Source organism: Corythoichthys intestinalis, chromosome 16 (assembly GCF_030265065.1).
Source record: "Corythoichthys intestinalis isolate RoL2023-P3 chromosome 16, ASM3026506v1, whole genome shotgun sequence".
Taxonomy (NCBI): Eukaryota; Metazoa; Chordata; class Actinopteri; order Syngnathiformes; family Syngnathidae; genus Corythoichthys; species Corythoichthys intestinalis.
This window is the reverse complement of record NC_080410.1, coordinates 7330521-7351666: the sequence shown is the minus strand read 5'-3', so window position 1 is coordinate 7351666 and position 21146 is coordinate 7330521. Positions and strand designations below refer to the sequence as shown.

The following is a 21146-nucleotide window of genomic DNA, read 5'->3' as shown; positions in this document are numbered from 1 at the left end:
ACTTAAACGTACTAATATCAAATTACTGTGGTTTAAACACACTACTTGACTAATGTGGTCAACAGAAACACATTCTTCTTTAAAGCTACCACAAGAAAACACACGCTAAAAGTATTTTGATGCAGTGGAAAGGTAATATAGACTGAATAAAAACAAAAATAGTAAGTACTTACTGCTTTTAACTGATGTGTGCATGCATGCGGAAGCACACTGGGCGTTGGTAGGACGTTTCGCCGAGTAAAAATATTTTGGCAGAACATTTCAAAAGTTTAAGACAGGCTTGTCCAAAGTCCGGCCCGGGGGCCAAATGCGGCCCGTGGTCTAATTTCATCCGGCCCCCAGCCTCTTTCATAAAATCAATAACGTCTGGCTTGCACACAGACTTAATAAATTGGTCAGCAGTACTGCTACCAGCATATGAAATAGCTTACACACTAAATGCTGCTCATCATTTACCCACTAAAAGGCAGCAGCACTCTAAGCAACATTACCCAGTGTGACCTTTTACTCCCAATTTTCTAAAATGGCGACAATCAACAAAAAAAGTTGACTGCGACAGCCGACGCTTCAAGAATAGGTGGAATTTGGACTACTTCTTCATTAAAATAGGCAACAACTGTGTCTCCCTCATTTGCAAAGAGAAAGTCGCTGTTTTTAAAGAGTTCAATGTGAGGCGATATGACCAAACAAGACACACTGACTTGTACGACAGGATTACAGGGAAGATTCGTAGCGAGAAATTGAAGCAACTTGAAGCTAGTTTAATTTTACAGCAGCAAGAGCCCGAGAGTCGAAAGAGAACGCCACAAAGGCTAGTTGCGAGATTGTTGAAATGATTAATTAAAAAATAATAATAAAGCAAATGTGACACACATAATGGCTTACTTAAATTTTCTTAAAAATATTTTTCTATGCAAAGGACGTCAGCCAAGGTCGGCCCCCCACATTTTTACCACACTAAATCTGGCCCCCTTTGCAAAAAGTTTGGACACCCTTGGTTTAAGACCTTTAACCCTTATAGAGCAAGTGACTATTTTTGGTAACACATCCACCTCAGAGTACTGAGATCAAGCATTCAATTCTGGGATCTGGCCTTCCTGTATGGAGTTTACATTTTCTCTCCACGCCTGCGTGGGTTTTCTACAAGTATTACGTTTACCTCCCATATCCCAAAAACATGCATAGTAGGCTGCAAAGGTTTTCCTAGGGTGTGAGAATGGTTGTTTTTATCATTGTACCCTTTGATTGCCTGGCAACCAGTTGAAGGTGTACACCGTCTCCTGCCCCTTGTTAGCTGGGATAGGCTTCAGCATCCTCGCGACTTTCCCGAGGATAAGAGGTACAGAAGAATAATGAATGAATCAATACAATGTTTATAAAAACTAAATACAAATAAAATTAATTAAAACAAATACACAGTGGTTACAGCCCAAAGTAACACTCTATAATATATTCCATGTATATATATATATACAGTACATTATATACCCCCCATTGTATTTAACTCATTGCAGGCCATTAACGGCGATAGACATCCAACTCATTTAAATTGAGAGGATTGGTCATGAATGCTCATCTTTCAGTGCGTCTGGGCGTCAAATCCATTTTGACTGGGTTAGTTCTCCCACCCCTCCTTGTAAAAGACTTGTAAAACGTGTAAAAAAAAAAATCTTGTGCATGTTGCAGCACTGCTTGCTTTCACTCTGTTCTACTTTCTTGCATACATGCTAATGTCCTTCCTCCTTTTTTCTTTAGAGAGAAGGAATGTCCAAGTTTAATAAGATCTATGAGTTTGAATGTCATCTGTTTGGTCAGGTATGTGAGCAAAATGAAAGAATATATATTAATTTTATACAGTACTGTATGTACAGTGTGTTTGCATGTTTCCTCTAATTGCTTTTTTTCGCATCTAGAATGTGATGGTATCAATGACATCAGTTTCAGGCCATTTACTGGCTCATGAATTCAAAGCTCCTTATCAGAAGTGGTAAGTTCTGACAGGACATGTCCACTGGTATACACTAGTGTGTTTCCTTTGTACAGTAAGTGACTTTCAAGGCAAGTACTGATTTTGCATTTACATTGTCTACTCAAAGGCACAGCTGCAATCCAGTGCTGTTGTTTGATGCTGAAATAGAGAAGTTTTGTCCAGATGCTATGATACAAATTAAGGTATGTCTCCTTACATACAGTGGTACCTGTACTTACAAAATTAACTGGTTCCGAAAGTAGTTTCGTAAACTAAAAATTCTGTAAGTAGAGACGCATTTTCTATGTAAATGCCCTGATCCATTCCGAGTCCCCAAAATTCAGACATAAATCTTTTGAAAAAGCATAAAAATACATAAAAACTGTTTTGATGCATTTTTATGCTTTATAAAAGATAAAAGTTGAGAGTTGTATAAAATGTAAAATACAAAGAATAAAAGTAATTCTGTCATGTAAAGCTGTGGGAACACGAGGGGAAAATGAAGAGAACTCTGGGATACACACATACTCATTAAGTAGAGGTCCCTCTTAGCCAATTGGATGCCAGGAAGATGCTAAGCAATCGCCAATGGGAGGGCAGCTATAATTATGTTACATTCAGTAACCTCTGGGAGCTGCGAATAGCAGCCCATAGTGTGTTTTCGTCTTTTGTATCCTGAAATTTCTTTCATAAGAAGAGGCAATATTTTCCAATTGAGGCATGTCGTAACCTGAAAATTTTGTATATAGAGACGTTTGTAAGTAGAGGCACCACTGTAATTCCTTGTGTTGAAACAAATTAACTAGGGAAACCCTGATCACATATTTTTGAATGTGAGTCCAAGTCATCTGATTTTGAAGATCTGCCAATATCCAAACCTTGGTTTCAACGAAGTGGGAAAAAAAAAAATCACAAATCTTTTTTTTTTTTTTTTTTTCCGATATAAAATCAGTTACGCATCACACAATAAGCTTGCAAACAATTTTGTTTTACATTAACTGATATGAAAAATAAAGTTGGTCATGCAGTGTAATAAATTGAGCTATCTTGGTTGTGATTTTGAGTTTTTATGCTGTCACTGGAAATTGTCTTTTTGTTCTGCAGTTTGTCTCAGTATTATATATACACGTACATATTAGGGCTGTCAAAATTATCACGTTAACGGGCGGCAATTAATTTTTTAAAATTAATCACGTTAAAATATTTGACGAAATTAACGCACATGCCCCGCTCAAACAGATTAAAATGACAGCAGAGTGTAATTTCCGCTTGTTACTTGTTTTTTGGTGTTTGGTGCCCTCTGCTGGCACTTGGGTCCAACTGATTTTATGGCTTTCAGCACCATGAGTGAGCATGGTGTAATTATTGACATCAACAATGGCAAGCTATTAGTTTATTTTTTGAATGAAAATTTTACTAATTTTAATAAAACGAAAACATTAAGAGGGGTTTTAATATAAAATTTCGATAACTTGTACTAACATTTATCTTTTAAGAACTACAAGTCTTTCTAGCCATGGATTGCTTTAAGAGAATGTTAATAATGTTAATGCCATCTTGTTGATTTATTGTTATAATAAACTAATACAGTACCTATGTACCGTATGCAGCTATCGATTATTTAGGTAATCGATTAAGCTATCAATTAGTTGGTTTGAATAATCGAGTAATCGGATTACGAACATTTAAGTGTTTATGCTTGCAATAATATTTATTTTGACCCTCTAAGAGTACACTTTCTAAAGAGCTTGAAATATATGTATACAAAATAAAATTCCTGAGTGGTTCTTCAAACTGTGCAGAATTGCACTTTCATTTCATAAGAGCAATATTTGTATTCAAAATTAAAATACCTGAGCTTAGCCTCAAACGAAATAAAAAATAATAATAAATGAGGATCTAAGTACAACTAAAGAACAGTTGGCTAACTTGCATAGCAAAAGCTTGCTAGCTTAAATGCTATAAAATGTTAGCGTTTTTTTTAACGATGGTTTTAACAAATTGTTCAAACACATACTCCCACCAAAAACTGCTAAACTAAATAACAAATACATAAGCAAACATAGCTCGCACAAGAACATACCTTATGTTGGTTTTAACAGGGAGCAGCTGGATTCAGCCATGTTAGACGAGTTATGGCATATTCACTGTTGCCACTAGAGGGCAGTGTATCCATCCAAATCAATAAAACCAAATGCAACCCTTTAAAAACGAACCATTACAAATTCACTCTAATTAAATCCTCGAAGCAGCAAAATTTGATTCAAAGCTTTTTTCCAATCGAATTACTATTTGTTATTAGTTAACGGATTAATTGTTGCAGCACTAAGAGGCAGATCCTCAAAATCAGGACTCGAACTTGCATGCAAAAATATGTGAACAGGACTTCCCTAATTGTGATATTTTTTCCCCTATATAATGCTTGTTATTAACTGACTCTCTCTCCTTTCTGTCTTCACGCAGCACACACTGGAAAGGGAGGTGAGACAATGCCAAGCCTTAATTATCTGGACTGACTGTGACAGAGAAGGGGAAAACATTGGATTTGAAATCCTTGATGTCTGTAAAGCAGGTATGCTTAATTGAATTATTATCAATGCAAATAATGACCAGGCAATGTTTGGTTTTCAGCCCTCTCTTCAGGGACTGTTGCCCAAATGCAAATATATTTAATGTTTGTTTATGTACTGTGTTTTGTTTGTGTGTGTGTTGTGTTAGTGAAGCCTAACTTGCAAGTGTTTCGGGCAAAGTTTTCTGAAATCACCCCCAACTCCATTCGGAGAGCATGTGAGACTCTATCTGAGCCAGATGCTAACATCAGCGATGCCGTTGATGTCCGCCAAGAGCTCGACCTGAGGATAGGTGAGGAGGCATCCGCATTATATTGTCATGCTGCAAAATTCAGGACAAAGATCTTGTCGATAAGATGTTGCAGATGATATAATAAGTCAAATTTATATGACTTTTTTCTGCACACATGCAGGAGCATCCTTCACCCGATTCCAAACCCTTCGCCTACAGAAGATCTTCCCGCAGTCTCTGGCCAATCAGCTCATCTCTTACGGCAGCTGCCAGTTTCCCACTTTGGGTTTTGTGGTGGAGCGTTTCAAAGCCATCCAAGCGTTCATTCCTGAAACTTTCTACAAGATCAAGGGTACGTATGCATACACATGGAGCCCAAATAGGCTTGATGTTTCCTTCATAAATAATTGGATTTAAATTACCGTATTGGCCCGAATATAAGACGGCCCTGATTATAAGACGACCCCATCTTTTTCAAGACTAGAGTTTGAAAAAAGACTTTTTGAACACCAAATTAATTATTATACAGAAAATAATTACAGTACATCTGAAACAAATGATAATAGCAATATATTTGAAAGAAAAAGCAGGTTATTTTGCCTCATTCAAATCTTAATACCTGAACATTTAAATATATAACTAAAGTGCAATCACATTCGTAAATGAATGGCTTCTGGTTTTTGAAATGTAAATAAACCAATCTATTGTGATAAAACAACAAAATTGCAATAACTGCATTAACCATCAAAGTGAAGTCTAACTGTAACTGTAGTCTTGAAACAAATCTGAATACGGAAAATACTGCAATCAAATAATGCAAACTGGTTAAAGTTGAGAGTAGCTGATATCTGTCATGACAGAACATCGCTTCAATGATATCTGGCGCTATCTAGCGTCATCAATGGGTATAACGTCTAGACCGCGAATATAAGACGACTAGGGCTGTCCCAAACGACTAATTTTCTCCCGATTAGTCAGCCGACTATTTTTACGATTAGTCGACTAATCTAATAATTTAAAAAAATGTTTTTTTTTTGTTTTTGTTTACTAATTTAGCAATGAAATTTTTGTTGACGCTTATCAATTCACAAAAAACATATTGGAACACCTAAATTATTTACTAAAGTACAAATAAACACGTACATAACAATAATAAATCACAAATAAACAATGACTTCAAATGCTGATAGAATTAACTAGTGTAGCATCCCGATTGAAAAGATGGTCTCTTAAACTGATGGTTTACAACTTTTATTCCATCCTTGATGTAATCACACTGTAAGAGCTACGGTGCACACAAATAAAACAACACAATTAGAAATTAACGAAAACTTTTCACCTTTTTCCTTTTAAACCTCATTTATATATCAATGAATTGCCTATATGAATTGCCTTTACCTTAATTTATTACCTTATCAATGACAATCTCTTCCTTGAGTGCAATCGCTGTATATACTGTATATATTTATGACCTTTTAACGTTATATAATTTTCTATACCATAAAATAAACAATAACATGAAATAAACCTTTCAGTTAGCAATATTAATAGCACTTATAGGCCCATTGTCAGTGAAACATTATTATTTAGTAAAGCGACAGCACCCTCTGGTGTACAAAAAATGCAAAAAAATTTTTTTACAAACGGTGACGGCGCTTGAGGTGTTTATTCACGGCCGACGTGCAGCCAAGCTTGGCAGTGAAGAGACAGGACACAAGAGTGTACCCTCCTTTATTTCTTTGAAATAAGTCAATGTTTTGGACACTCTGGTGCGCTTTTTTGGCTTTGTGCCGCTTTCCCCGCTTGCATACAGAGCATCCGACATTCTGAACTTTCCGCGCATATATTCTTTTAACCCTTCATTAACCGTCGACGGGATGTTGTGCTCGTCGACGGATTTACGTCATCGATGACGTCGACTATGTCGACTAGTCGGGACAGCTCTAAAGACGACCCCCACTTTTTCAGTCTTATTTCAGTGCAAAAAGTACAGTCTTATATTCGGGCCAATACGGTAAATCTGGTCTCTTCTGCTTCATTGTTTCAGTGCTGCATGAGGTGGAGGAGGACACTGTAGAGTTTGGGTGGAAAAGATACCGTCTCTTCAACCACACAGCATGCTTAGTGCTCTACCAGATCTGCATGGAGGTAGAGTACTTTAAATGCCTGTTAATTTTGGGCGGCACACAACATTGACAGTGCAATGCATTGGATTATCTGGCACTTCACAGACTTTTGTGCAGTTGGTCGCAAGTTGGATTTTTTAATGTGATATGAATTAGGGCTGTCCCAAACGACTAATTTCCTCCCGATTAGTCAGCCGACTATTTTTATGATTAGTCGACTAATCAAATTTTTTTTTTTTTTTTTTAAACTACTTTAATAATGAAATTTTTGTTGAAGCTTATTAATTCACAAAAAAAAATTAGAACACCTAAATTCTTTATTAACGTATAAATAAATAACATAAATATCAATAATAAATCACAAACAATGAGGTCAAATGCTGCTGGCATTAACTAGTGCGAAAAAAATGTAAACGGAAACACTAAGACTTCACCTCTTTAACAGGAGTCAAAACAATTCTTACTCTTTTTGTGTTATGTCATTGTCTATATTGTTCTAAATGTTAAAATGAATTGAATGTCCCGGACACCCATTTTCAGAATACTTTGTGTGAGTTCAGATGTTTTTTCTGGTGTGCATTCCGCATTTTTGGGGGAGGGGAAAAACTGTTCAATTTTTGTTTGTTTTAACCTGAAAAAAGATAAAGTAGAGGGCACACTGAAATATTACCACAATTATTTTGAATGAGAGGCACACATACTCACAGTAACAAAAATATATAGTATTAATTTATCTAAATATAGTATACTACTACATGTAATACTTTATAATATTAAGTAACTAACATTAGTGCAGTCATGGATTACAGTAAGCAGGCCAGTGCTGTTTCCATATATATTTTTATTATATTATGTATATACAGGATATACGTATATATTTTCCCCAAGTGGGAGCTTCCATGATCCTAATAAATTTAATAATAATTAAAAAATATATATAATTATATAATATATATATTAAATATTTTATTAAATAAAAATGCACGTTGAAACGACGCATATAAAGATAACTTCCATTTTTAAAAAATCGTAAGAAAGTTGTATGGACTTACAATCCGCTAGCTTGTTGTTTCTTGTTGTCTTCGAAAATTATACTTGGGTGACGGCGCTTCAAGTGTTTGTTCATAGCTGACGTGCTACTGTGGTATGCGAGCTCAGCTTAGCAAAGAGTACACACAGTGGCACCCTCCACATTTTCCTTGAAATAGTTCCAGGCTCTGGCTATTCTGGTCCGCTTTTTTGGCTTTATGCCACTTTCACGTGTCGCCAATTCTGCCCTTTTTGGTAATTGGCGGTGTTTTCAACTCCTCGCTGTAGTGAAGCGTGAACCGGCGATTCAATTGGCTCGTTGTCGTTGGTTCGTCCGATTTCCTCCTCAGGAAGGCAGCGGCGTGTATAAAAACACCAAGAGGCGTCGGATGGCTCTTTATGGATACTTTTATTGACCAAAACAAAAACGTGGATGATCCAGCCACTGAACTCCGCGGTACCCGCGCACTTTCCCAACTCACCGATCTCGCTCCCTCTCTCTCGCTCGCCCACTTTCTTCCTCTTTGCTCAATCTGACAATGCGGGTCATATTAAAATAACAGCGGCCCCCTTTGGGGCGTCAGTAACAACTGCTTGCATCGCTAGCGCCCGCCATTCTAAACTTTATCTGCATGTAATATTTTTTTTTAGCCCGTCATTACCCGTCGACGCATTTACGTCATCAATGACGTCGACAACGTCGACTAGTCGGGACAGCTCTAATATGAATCAGTGTTTCGATCAACTGTGTGTCAGAATAACCAATACAAACATTTTTATTCTAACGTTTTGTGGACCCTCAATACGCTGTTTTGGCTGGATGAAGAGTGATGATCCATGACAGAATCAAGAACGATGTTGATTGACATTGCTTTTAGAGCTGTCCCGACTAGTCGACGTTGTCGGCGTCATCGATGACATAAATGTGTCGACGGGCAAAACATACCGTCGACGCGTAATGACAGGTTTAAAAAAAAATTACATGCGGATAATGTTTAGAATGACGGGCGCTCGCGATGCAAGCGGTGAAAGCGGTACAAAGTCAAAAAAGCGGACCAGAATGGCCAGAGCCTTGAATTATTTCAAGGAAAATATGGGGCGTGGTATGCCAAGCTGAGCTCACATACCACGGTTGCACGTCGGCTATGAATGAACACTTGAAGCGCCGTTACACAGGTGTAATTTTGGAAGACAACAAGAAACAACAAGCTAGCGGATTGTAAGTCCATACAACTTTCTAACGATTTTTTTTTAATTGAAGTTGCATTAATGTGCGTCGTATCAACGTGCATTATTACGTTTTTTTCCCCACGTACTTCACGTTTTTAATCTACTCTGCTGCTGCTCCCGAAAGCTGTAGATCTCGACGTCTCTGTGCACATGCAGATTTTTTTTTATTAGGATCATGGAAGCTCCCACTTGAGGGGGGGGGGGAATATATATATATGGCGGAAAACACCTAGATGACTTGAAGTTCCGCTCTGAGACCCCCAATTTGGCCAAATTTCAAAATTTTCCCATATGCATGTGTGATACATCATTGGAAAGCATAAACTCTCAACTCCTTGAACAGGAGGGCATTTAAAAAAAACAACAAAAAAAAACAAATTAAACAGCAAAACCCTTTCTGGAGGTGAAAGCACGCGAGAGCAGAATTACTGTGAGCAAAAATCCCAGAACCACACGGGGGGACCTAGTGAATGACGTACAGAGAGTTGGGACCACAGTAACAAAGGCAACTATCAGTAACACAATGTGCCGCCAGGGACTCAAATCCTGCACTGCCAGACGTGTCCCCCTGCTGAAGCCAGTCCACGTCCAGGCCCATCTGCGGTTCGCTAGAGAGCATTTGGATGATCCATAAGAGGACTGGGAGAATGTGTTATGGTCAGATGAAACCAAAATAGAACTTTTTGGTAGAAACACAGGTTCTTGTGTTTGTAGGAGAAAGAATACTGAATTGCATCCGAAGAACACCATACCCAATGTGCAGCATGGGGGTGGAAACCTCATGCTTTGGGGCTGTTTTTCTGCTAAGGGACCTGGACGACTGATCTGTGTAAAGGAAAGAATGAATGGGTCCATGTATCGAGAGATTTTGAGTGAAAATCTACTTCCACCAACAAGGGCATTGAAGATGAGACGTGGCTGGGTCTTTCAGCATGACAATGATCCCAAACACACAGCTAGGGCAACAAAGGAGTGGCTTCGTAAGAAGCATTTCAAGGTCCTGGAGTGGCCTAGCCAGTCTCCAGATCTCAACCCCATAGAAAATCTGTGGAGGGAGTTGAAAGTCCGTGTTGCCCAACGACAGCCCCAAAACATCACTGCTCTAGAGGAGATCTGCATGGAGAAATGGGCCAAAATACCAGCAACAGTGTGTGAAAAGCTTGTAAGGCGTTAAAGAAAACTTTTGGCCTCCGTTATCACCAACAAAGGGTACATAACAAAGTACTGAGATGAACTTTAGGTATTGACCAAATACTTATTTTCAAACAAATTCTTTAAAAATCAAACAATGTGATTTTCAGTTTTTTTTTCTCCACATTCTGTCTCTCATGGTTGATGTTTACCCATGTTGACATTTAAAAGCCTCTCTAATATTTTCAAGTGGGAGAACTTGCACAATCAGTGGTTGACTAAATACTTATTTGCCCCACTATATTCTCTCTGGCCAAGAGAAGACAAACCTTACCGTGTGTGTCTCAAAACAAGCAATGGGGAGACTGGAGAGGAAACACTTGTGTGCGGGGGTGCTGCACGTCACATGAGGAACACAAATGGGCACCGCTACGATGCATTCTAACTACACATAGAATGTCACACATTGTGTTCAGTGGGTTGACACGGAGAATGGGAATCTGAGTGTCCTATTGGTCTGAACAGTTTTAATGTATCACATGGAGTATGATATACTCCCATTGCGATGATTTTTCATTGTGTTTTGTTTATTAGGAGAAAGAAGCGAGCAGGGAGGGGTTATGGCGGGACAGAAATAGAAAAGGAGAGACAGACAGAAGAGAAGAACAAACAACAACAACAAATACATTCAACGCTTACACTAACTATGAATATAGTAACATTATCATTAGCTAATTGTATTTCCGGTTGACACCATGTGGGGGGCCTGATGACCGAGGATAAAAAGGAGTGGGCGGGGATTCGGAAAGAGATGTTAGATTAGGTGGGGTGGAGCGATCACAAATGTAGCAATGTGAGGCGTAGAACCCATTATTATGTGAATCACTTGTAAGTGTGGATATGTTGACATCCTATTCTTTGGTGCCTGATCACTAATCCTGCGCATTTTCTTCTCGTTTTCATCTCGTCCGACAAAAACTGGCATTGGTCTCATTATGTTTTCGTCTCCCAAAACATGTTTTTAGCTCGTTACCGTCTCGTTGTTGTCATGAAAAAACTGTTAGTTGACGAAGTATTTATGTTATAGTCATCATTGACGAAAACAACACTGGTATACGGTATATTTTCACTCCGCTGATACGAATCATGATCAGTGAATTCTGATGAAATCAATGTATAGTGCTTGTCTTTAGGGATGTCCCTGATCCGATCACAATAGGGCCTGATCACGTCATTTTCAGAGGATGGAAATACAGTATATATACTGTATATTATACATACAGTAAGTTATCACAATGGCCATCGTGATGCTTATTCAACTATGTTTTGTTGGTTTTTTTCACAAACTAACCACAGAATCAAGGCGCTGATTGAATCAATGACTGTTTGAGAAAAACACTTACTGTATACAAGCTGTTTGCCAAATTACTCAGAGATGAGGAAAGCATCATCATCAAAATGATTTTTGCAGTCCCACAGATCACGTTGTAACTAAGGTCAAAGACTGCACATATCCGGAACTCATTTTCATTTTTGAAAATCACAATGTCTGACTTTTTCTGTGTTTAACCCAGCAGGCACACATACACAGAAACATATTTTTAAAATACAGTATTTTTACTGAATCACCTGCTTCCTAACAAGAAGTGAAATTATACACAAATGGCATAACAAAACGTGAGTCACAGCTGCTCTGGCACGACACTGCAGTCTCTTTGGTTTCTGGTGAGTTGAAACCGCAAAACTGCTGGCTGAGACAAATTTTTGGTCCGTTAACATTGTGACGCTGCGACACCCAGATGCAACAATTGTGTTGTGTGACTTGCGTCATGGCGTAGCCTTTACATGGTGATGGCGAAAACGGAAGGCGACACAAACTTTTGATTCCGTCCTCCAAAGCGGAACGATTTTGCAGTTTTTTTTTTTTCAAACTAATAAATATAATTAATAATTAATAAAATGTTTTTTGTTTTGACAATGATAGCTGTCCAATTCATTTAAACTGGGAGGATGAATGTTATGCTATGAATGCTAATATTTGATTCATTTTCCCCTACCAGTCAAAATTGATTGGACGTCTTAACACCCTCAATGGCCACCAATGAGTTAAATAACTGCCCATTTAAGGGTTAATACGCATATTGAATGTTATGGGAAACTTTTCACACAGTTCTCATATAAAATCTGCTGCCTTTAACTTCGGAGCCAGCTTTTTAGCTTTTCTAACACTTAAAATCAAACTTTGACCTTGTAAATAAATGCGGTTGTACATATGGATTGGTGAAATAATCTAACGGAATCACACACAATTTTGAGCCAGTACCTTCCATAGTATGTTAGAAAACACCTTTTAACCCTATCGAAATTCATCACATTGATTTTATGTAGCATAGAATAGCATAACATTTAAAGACTCAAACTGGTTCTAGAAAAAGAATCTAATACTATTTTGTACATGTCCAAAGTGGTGATTATTGCAGGGTTGTATCTGACAACGAAGGCACCAAGGTTGCCACCCACTCTCTGTGTGCCTGTGCAGAAATATGCACCATCTCATCTAGCTGCAGCTTAAAAAAAATTGAAATGAAATCAAATGCTCAATACACTAAACATTAGATACAGATAAGTGTTGTAAACTCGTGCTGTGTCTATTGAGGTATGTAGATATACGAGTGATGTGATGTAGGCGATGATGTTACCATGCAGCACTGCACCACTGCTTGGTCCAAATACCCAAGTAAAACATGCAGTTGAGTGACAAGGGAGCATACTTGCAAATGTTATTATCGAATTTGTGCTTTTAACTCATTCGCAGGATCCCATGGCAACAGTCACCTCAGTAACCAGTAAGCCCAAGAGCAAATGGAGACCGCTGCCTTTGGACACTGTGGTAAAGTCAATCATCCACACCCTTGCCTGTCCATCCTTTAGCCTCAAAAGCCTGGTGACCCATTTTCTTTTTGTCCATCAGGAACTGGAAAAATTGGCATCTCGAAAACTGAGAATAAGTGCTAAAGAAACAATGAAAATTGCAGAAAAACTTTACACACAAGGGTGAGTGTGAGTTAGCGTTTTTTGTGACAACTATTTGCTTCTCTGGTGGCATGATGGGAACTTTTTCTTTCTTGGTTAAGCTCCTGGGTTAAATTAACAGAAATATTACATTCGGTCTCTGAAGGTTCATCAGCTACCCCCGCACAGAAACAAACATTTTCCCAGAATCCCTTGCTCTCAGCCCCTTGGTGGAACAACAGACACAGAGTCCCAACTGGGGGGCATTCGCCCAGCGGGTGCTTGACCAGCCTGGGGGTCCCAACCCACGACAGGGCAAAAATTCTGACCAAGCCCACCCCCCTATACACCCCACTAAATACACAAGCACACTGCAGGTAGACACAATCTGTCTCGTTAATACACAATTATGCTTTTTTTTTTTTTTTTTTTTTTTTTTTTTTTTTAAACACCAGTGTTTTTTTCCATCTCAGGGAAATGAAGAATGTGTGTATGAGTTCATTGTCCGGCACTTCCTGGCTTGTGTGTCCCAAGATGCCTTAGGGCAGGAGACTATTGTGGATATAGACATCGCGCAGGAGAAGTTTTCCACTTCAGGACTCATGATCATTGCAAGGAATTACCTAGATGTTTATCCTTATGACAGGTGGAGTGCTAAGGTAAAACAGGTGTTCAGTGTGCTGTGCAGTGTTGTTAATCTTACTTTAAAAAAGTAATTAATTACAGTTACAAATTACTTCTCCCAAAAAGTAATTGCGTTAGTAACTATTACCTGAATGTAAGAGTAATTAATTAACGGCAAAGTAATTGGTAACAATTTTCATGTTTTTTTTTTCTCAAAAAACAAAAACACAAACAAACAAAAAACAGGTCACACAATGTGAAGTTTAAAGGGTTGCCCAATTCTTTACCCTAAACTTAACTAGACGCAAGGGTATTGCGGATATTGCGATAACTAGATAGTAACCTTTGCAATGTGTGGAAGTCATTTAATGTTGTGAATCAACTGTTAAAGTCGTTAAAATTGCTCCCGTTATTGCATTAGTTCCCTTCTGTCTATTTTCGACATGTGTAACTTTTAAAACTGTTTCATCATTTCAAGATAGATTTAAGTTAAGTTTTGCCGATTTAGGAGTATTTTAGATAAAAAGTTACTTAGGTTCGCTAGGAAGGTTCTTTACAACAGAGCCTTCTTGAGAAGTCTACTGCTTTAAGATGGCGGCTGTTTACTAACGCATCTAGTTCTTTATTATACTTGTTGCTAATGCCGCCGTGTCTGTCATTTTCATCTAGTTCTGTATATGTGATATCTACCGAAGCATCATGTGGGCGTAGTTTGTAGGCTATCTGTTACAGTCAGGTATTATTGGAGCCACCTAGCATAGTAGCATCGCGTTTGCAACGGCGTCACACTCCCTTGCCCCCTCCCCACTCCTGCTCTGCTCTCTCGTCTCCGTGAGTCCGTCTTTTTCTGACTTTTTTCGCGGTCGTCAACCAACATCGCAACGCATAGTAACGCACGCCTTTCTCGCCTCAGTAACGGTAATGGCGTTGCCAAGATGAGAAGAGTAATTAATTAGATTACTCACTACTGAAGAAAATAACGCCGTTAGTAACGGCTTTATATCCTAACGCCGTTATTAACGACACTGGTGCTGTGAAGCATCAAAGATCACGATATGAAGCCTGATTATTAAAATTGCTGTTTGCGCTTCTGTAGGTGATTCCAGTGTATGAACAAGGTTCCCAATTCCAGCCCACTGCCATTGAGATGACTGACGGTCAGACAAGTCCACCACAGCTGCTCACTGAAGCCGACCTTATCGCACTAATGGAGAAACATGGCATTGGTAGATCACAAAACACACATTTGTTGACTCTGAGGGTGTATATATACATATATAATGTATGTACTGTATATTATAAATTATTTTTAAACCAGTGTCGTACTTTATGACGATATACATCTCCAAAATGATATGAAACGTTCTATTGACATTTTACATATTTATCATCATTATTGCCATAAATTGGACGGCTATCATGTTCTGCAATGCAAATTTTGGCCAGCAGATAACGCCCGATTTGTGCTGACTTGCTACATTGATGGGATTCAATATGCCATAGTAGTACCATCAATTGGCCTCAAGATGTTCCTATTGCCACTCAATAGTTAGCCAATTGGCTCCTCTGCCAACTTTAATTGAGTAATGCATGCAAGACAATTGAAAATAGCAACACATAATTCACACAGAGCATTTCGTTCCAATATATAATTTTTTATTATTAATGATATTATACTCACCTTATATTATAGATCCACCAATATGGGATTTTCAAATGCCGATGCCAATACCGATATCTAAAAACATATTCAGCCGATATCTAAAGCTGATTTTATAGGCCGATATACTTTTTTTTTTTAAAGCACGTAGATTACGAAAGGCAATTTAAAAAAAATTGCTTCAAAAGTTTCAAATTTACAATGTTCAACTATAGGGCTGGGAATCGAAATCCGATTCCAATTCCAAACTGGTTTCTAGTGTTTGGGGGCTTCGACATCACAATGAAAAAGCCTTAACGATCCCTTTAACGATTCCTAAAGACGCGTATTGCGTCATCACGTGACGTTACGTGTCTTGTTGTCCAGACGCATCAAACTAGCATGGCGCAAAGATTCACTCGCTCCAAAGTTTGGCTACACTTCACCAGGAAAGAGGGTGAAAATGAAAGCTTACGATGGTTTAGCACGAGCTTTGCAGCCGTAAACATAAAAATGACAACACATAGGTTCAAACGCTCGAAAGTGTGTCTTCACTTCAGGAGGAAAAATTACAACAAAGCGACTTGCAGTCATTGCAAGGTGGAGATAACTGCACCTGGAGGGAATACGACTGTACTGTCCTCACCGAGACGCTAAGGCTCAGTCCTGGCTATACAGCTAGCTAAATTCCCAAATGACGATGCAGAAGACGTTGGTATAATTTGCTGACTTTATTCAACCATTACTTGAAGAGTGAAACTAAAAATAGAAATGAAACAAATCAATTTCATCCCCAATAAAAAACAGGTTTGCATCAATGTAAATCAGCAATGATTAGCTTCTAATACAGTAATAACACAAACGATTAGCATGCGTTCGCTAGCATTAGCACATCGTTCAAACCACTACACAACTGGATTTAAGTGTCCGATCGCGAGTGGAAACACACATCAACAACACAAAAGATGATACATACAGGCGTTGCCTCTGTAGATATTTTACAAACATTAACAAAGAACGCAGGGTCGTAGCAGTGTTTCCCTCTCTCACTAACTCGCTCACTTGCTTGGATGCTTTGTGGCTGCACTTCTTCTTCGGGTGTAAGCACGCTCTTCTTCACGTGAGCGCGTTCTTCTTTGCGTGAGGAAGCGCAAGGGCGCCCCCACTTGAGCGTGAAAGCACACTAAAAACTAAAAGGCATGCATTTCAATATAATGGTAAATAATACACTTTAACACATATTGCCAAAGGCAGAACAATGACCTATATGTCAATATTTACCTATATTTTTTATTTATTCATTCATTCATTCATTTTCCATGCCGTTTTTCCTCACGAGGGTCGTGGAGGTGCTGGAGCCTATGCCAGCTAACTATGGGCAGTAGGCAGGGTACACCCTGAACTGGTTGCCAGCCAATCGCAGGGCACAAGGAGACATACAACCATTTATTTCTATTAGAAAAATGTTTCAGTAAAATGTTACGCATTCTTGTGTATTTGCCACTTATTGCCACAGTTAACATTGAGGCTTTTGGCCTCTTTTGACCTCGTTGTAAGTTTGTAAGGTTGTGACTTCTGATTAAACAAACTCGATGCCAATCAAAACGTTCGTTCTTCTTTTTCCCCAAATTAGAATCGCTAAGAGAATCGATAAAGAATCGAATCATTAAGCAATATCGATAATGGAATCGGAATCGTAAAAATCGTATCCCATCCTTATTGACCTAAGACTTAAAAGATTAATTCGGATTAGTGCAACTTAAACAATGAACTCAGCACTTCTTTTTATGATAACACACACTCAGCAAGACGTCACGACGAGATGGAAACGAGCCAGAGTGAGAGTTTGGGAGGATGCTTGCCATGCTAAAGCTAATGCTAATGCTAACGTGACTGCTATGCTAATGCTACGAGTTACATTTAGAGTGTAAGGATAGCTCAGTAAAAAAGCTAAAACAACTTTGCATATTCTCTCGTGCAAGATTTTTAAAAATCTTATAATATTTACAAAACAGGCAAGCCTGAAGCTTTCTGTAGCAGCCTGCCTTCAAGCTGCTGCAGGGTCCTTCCGGGGTTCTACCGTCAGTCCGTGGTGGCCACAGTTGTCCACACAGATACATGATCAGAATAGTTTTTTATCGGCTTATTTTATTTTTGTTAATCGGCCGATGTTTGGGGGAAAATAAATCCACATATCAGCCCGATATGTCGGCCGGTCGATATATCGGTCGACCTCTACTTAATATACAGCAGCCTTAAATTCATAACCATTAGTCACATGTATTAGTAGATAATTACACATTTTTATATTTGTGGTAGAATATCTATGCTTCTGTGCTACTTATGTTTACACTGGATTGTTTTAGTTTGCAGTACTAAGTTATTCATTTAACGTTTGTGGCAGGTTGGTTTAATGTCAATTTAAAAAAATAAAGTAAGAGAAATGCTGACATAATTGTTGAACAATTTTTCACCAAATCATTCAAAATATCACGGCATATCGATATTGTGATTTAAAATGGCCTGTATCGTCATCGTTTTTTTTTTTTCTCCATATCGCACAGCACTATTTTAAACACACCTGCCAGAATCTTATAATTGATTTCGACAGGCACCGATGCAACACATGCTGAGCACATCGAAACAATAAAAAGTCGAATGTACGTGGGTTTGACAGCTGACCAGAGGTTTCTCCCTGGGGAGCTTGGCATGGGACTAGTGGAAGGTATATCGACAAATTAACATTCTTACAATATAGATTTAAGACTGTTTTATATGAGATCCATCATTGCCGTTATTTTTCCCCTTTTTTTTATTCTAGGTTACAATGCCATGGGCTTTGAAATGTCAAAACCCCACCTACGGGCTGAATTAGAGGCAGACCTCAAGCTGGTATCAGAGGGAAGGAAGGACAAACATAGTGTGTTGCAGCACCACATCCAGAAATACAAGGCTGTCTTCATTGAGTCAGTTAAGAAGGCAAAGAAGTTAGTGTTGTGTAATATTCCACCATACAACTACTTCTCAATTTGAATTAGTGGCTGTTGCTTGTAATCTAAATGATAAAGAAGTAAATCCCTATGCCGCTTCAGGTTAGATGAAGCTCTGTCGCCATATTTGGGCGCTGCTCAGGAGATGACTGAAACTGAGCAACAAGACATGGAGATACCACTGCCTGTCAGGAAGTGTCCCCACTGTGGACGGGACATGGTGCTGAAAAAAAAAAGGGAAGGCAACAGGTGAGACTAAAGGAAGGCAAGAAAACAAATACACAATGATAATGATCTTTTGTTCACAGCAACTGTCCAACATTTTGAATGCATTGCTCTGTTTTGATTAACTCATTCAAATAAAATCTTCCAGTTAATCCATGTTTTTTTAGATAGCTAATATTTTCCTTACCCACTGCGTAGTAAGTTCCTGTCCTGTGTGGGCTTCCCAGCCTGCAAAACAGCTGTATGGTTTCCTGACACGGTGCTGGAGGTCAGCCGAGATGACAGTATTTGTTCCACTTGCCAGCCACGCCCAGTTCACATGTGAGTATTTCAAACCAGTAGAGGTGCAAAAACAATACATTTATCAACAACTAAGTGATTGTCAAATTAATAGGTATCTATGTCGAGCATCAATTTCATTTGGAGAAATTGTTTTACCTTTTAATTGTCAAAATCAAATTGCTTTATCTAACCCATAGCCCCCAGTCAAATTGGATTGGATGTCTATTTCCGTCGATGGCAACCAATCAAATTTAAAAATGAATAAATACATAATAGAAATCCGATCTTTTTTACCCGATTCTGTCTCCTGAAGTTGATGTATTCATGCCCGATTTCCGATCAGGACATCTAATCGGGACATCTCTAATCATTCGGTATTTCATCAGGGTGATCGGACATTTTATATGTTGTGTGTTCAAGCTACATCATTTTATGAAAATGTGTTTAGACCAGGCAAGTCACGATCGCATATTTTTGCACCCGAGTCACCTGATTTTGAAAATCTGCCAATAACAAATCCTGATCCGATACCGATTTTTTTTTTTTTTTTAATGGGACAAATGTTCCAAACATGTTAATGTCACACCGTGCCGCCTTCATAATGTGAATTATTTTTAAACAAGAATCGCGTAACGCTTGTCTTTATTAAATGCTTTATTGAGGGAGTTCACTCAAATCCACTCGAGCTTTGGCGCTCACGTTGCTGAGAACAGCCTCTCACTTACACAATGAGTACACTTATGCAATTTTAACGATGATTGAAACATATGCGCCTTTGATCGTAGAGCTACCAAGCTTCCCTGGACAGATCAAAGCTACAAACCTGTCAACTTTTGTAACTTTAACCCTATACACTCTGAGCATTTTTAGTGAAATTAGAGTTTAATTTTTATATGAGTACTTATAAAAATAGTTCAAACATGCCTTGTTGCACATTATTCCTAAATCATCAAAGGATTATGTAATGAACTTTTTTTTCCATTCTCCCCCCCCCCCCCCATTTTATGCCTTGTTGCACATTATTCCGAAATCATCAAAGGATTATGTAATGAACTTTTTTCCATCCCCCCCCCCCCCCATTTTTCAAAGTGTCATAACCAGCTAAAGTTGAAGAATTTCAAATGCCAAATATGGAAAATTGCTTGATTACTGGTAAACTTCAAATCTCAGTAAGGCTTTGACAACTGATCATAAAATTTTAAATCTTAGCTTTAATTTGACATACAGTTGTGGTCAAAAGTTTACATACACTTGTGCAGAACATAATGTCATGGCTCTCTTGAGTTTCCAGTTATTTCTACAACTCAGATTTTTCTCTGATAGTGATTGGAACAGATACTTCTTTGTCACAAAAACATTCATGAAGTTTGGTTCTTTTATGACTTTATTATGGGTGAACAGAAAAAAGTGATCATATCTGCTGGGTCAAAAATATACATACAGCAGCGCTAATATTTGGTAACATGTCCCTTGGCCATTTTCACTTCAATTAGGCGCTTTTGGTAGCCATCCACAAGCTTCTGGCAAGCTTCTGGTTGAATCTTTGACCACTCCTCTTGACAGAATTGGTGCAGTTCAGTTAAATTTGATGGCTTTCTGACATGGACTTGTTTCTTCAGCATTGTCCACAAGTTCAAGTCAGGACTTTGGGAAGGCCATTCGAAAACCTTAATTCTAGCCTGATTTAGCCATTCCATTACCACTTTTGATGTGTGTTTGGGGTTATTGTCCTGTTGGCACACCCAACTGTTAGGTTATCTTGAGGAATTTGAAGGTAATCCTCCTTCTTCATTATCCCATTTACTCTCTGTAAAGCACCAGTTCCATTGGCAGCAAAACAGCCCCACAGCATAATACTACCACCACTGTGCTTGACGGTAGGCATGGTGTACTTGGGGTGAAAGGCCTCACCTTTTCTCCTCCAAACATATTGCTGGGCATTGTGGCCAAACAGCGATTTTTGTTTCGTCTGACCACAGAACTTTCCTCCAGAAGGTCTTATCTTTGTCCATGTGATCAGCAGCAAACTTCAGTCGAGCCTTTGGAGCAAGGGCTTCCTTCTTGCACGGCAGCCTCTCAGTCCATGG

The 21146-nt window shown here is 38.6% G+C and overlaps 1 protein-coding gene across 1 annotated transcript in view; it reads left to right on the top strand.

The window, feature by feature from the left end:
* The window catches only part of top3a (DNA topoisomerase III alpha), a 39737-nt gene that overhangs the window by 951 nt on the left and 17640 nt on the right, over positions 1–21146 (top strand). Inside the window, exons 2-17 of the mRNA XM_057817592.1 lie at positions 1756–1815; positions 1914–1987; positions 2097–2172; positions 4433–4541; positions 4688–4831; positions 4953–5123; positions 6819–6919; positions 13103–13177; positions 13259–13341; positions 13466–13676; positions 13773–13958; positions 15020–15149; positions 18174–18287; positions 18384–18549; positions 18655–18801; positions 18976–19098. Of these exons, the coding sequence (XP_057673575.1) occupies positions 1756–1815; positions 1914–1987; positions 2097–2172; positions 4433–4541; positions 4688–4831; positions 4953–5123; positions 6819–6919; positions 13103–13177; positions 13259–13341; positions 13466–13676; positions 13773–13958; positions 15020–15149; positions 18174–18287; positions 18384–18549; positions 18655–18801; positions 18976–19098 (1970 nt within the window). The remainder of the gene's footprint in view (positions 1–1755; positions 1816–1913; positions 1988–2096; positions 2173–4432; positions 4542–4687; positions 4832–4952; positions 5124–6818; positions 6920–13102; positions 13178–13258; positions 13342–13465; positions 13677–13772; positions 13959–15019; positions 15150–18173; positions 18288–18383; positions 18550–18654; positions 18802–18975; positions 19099–21146) is intronic.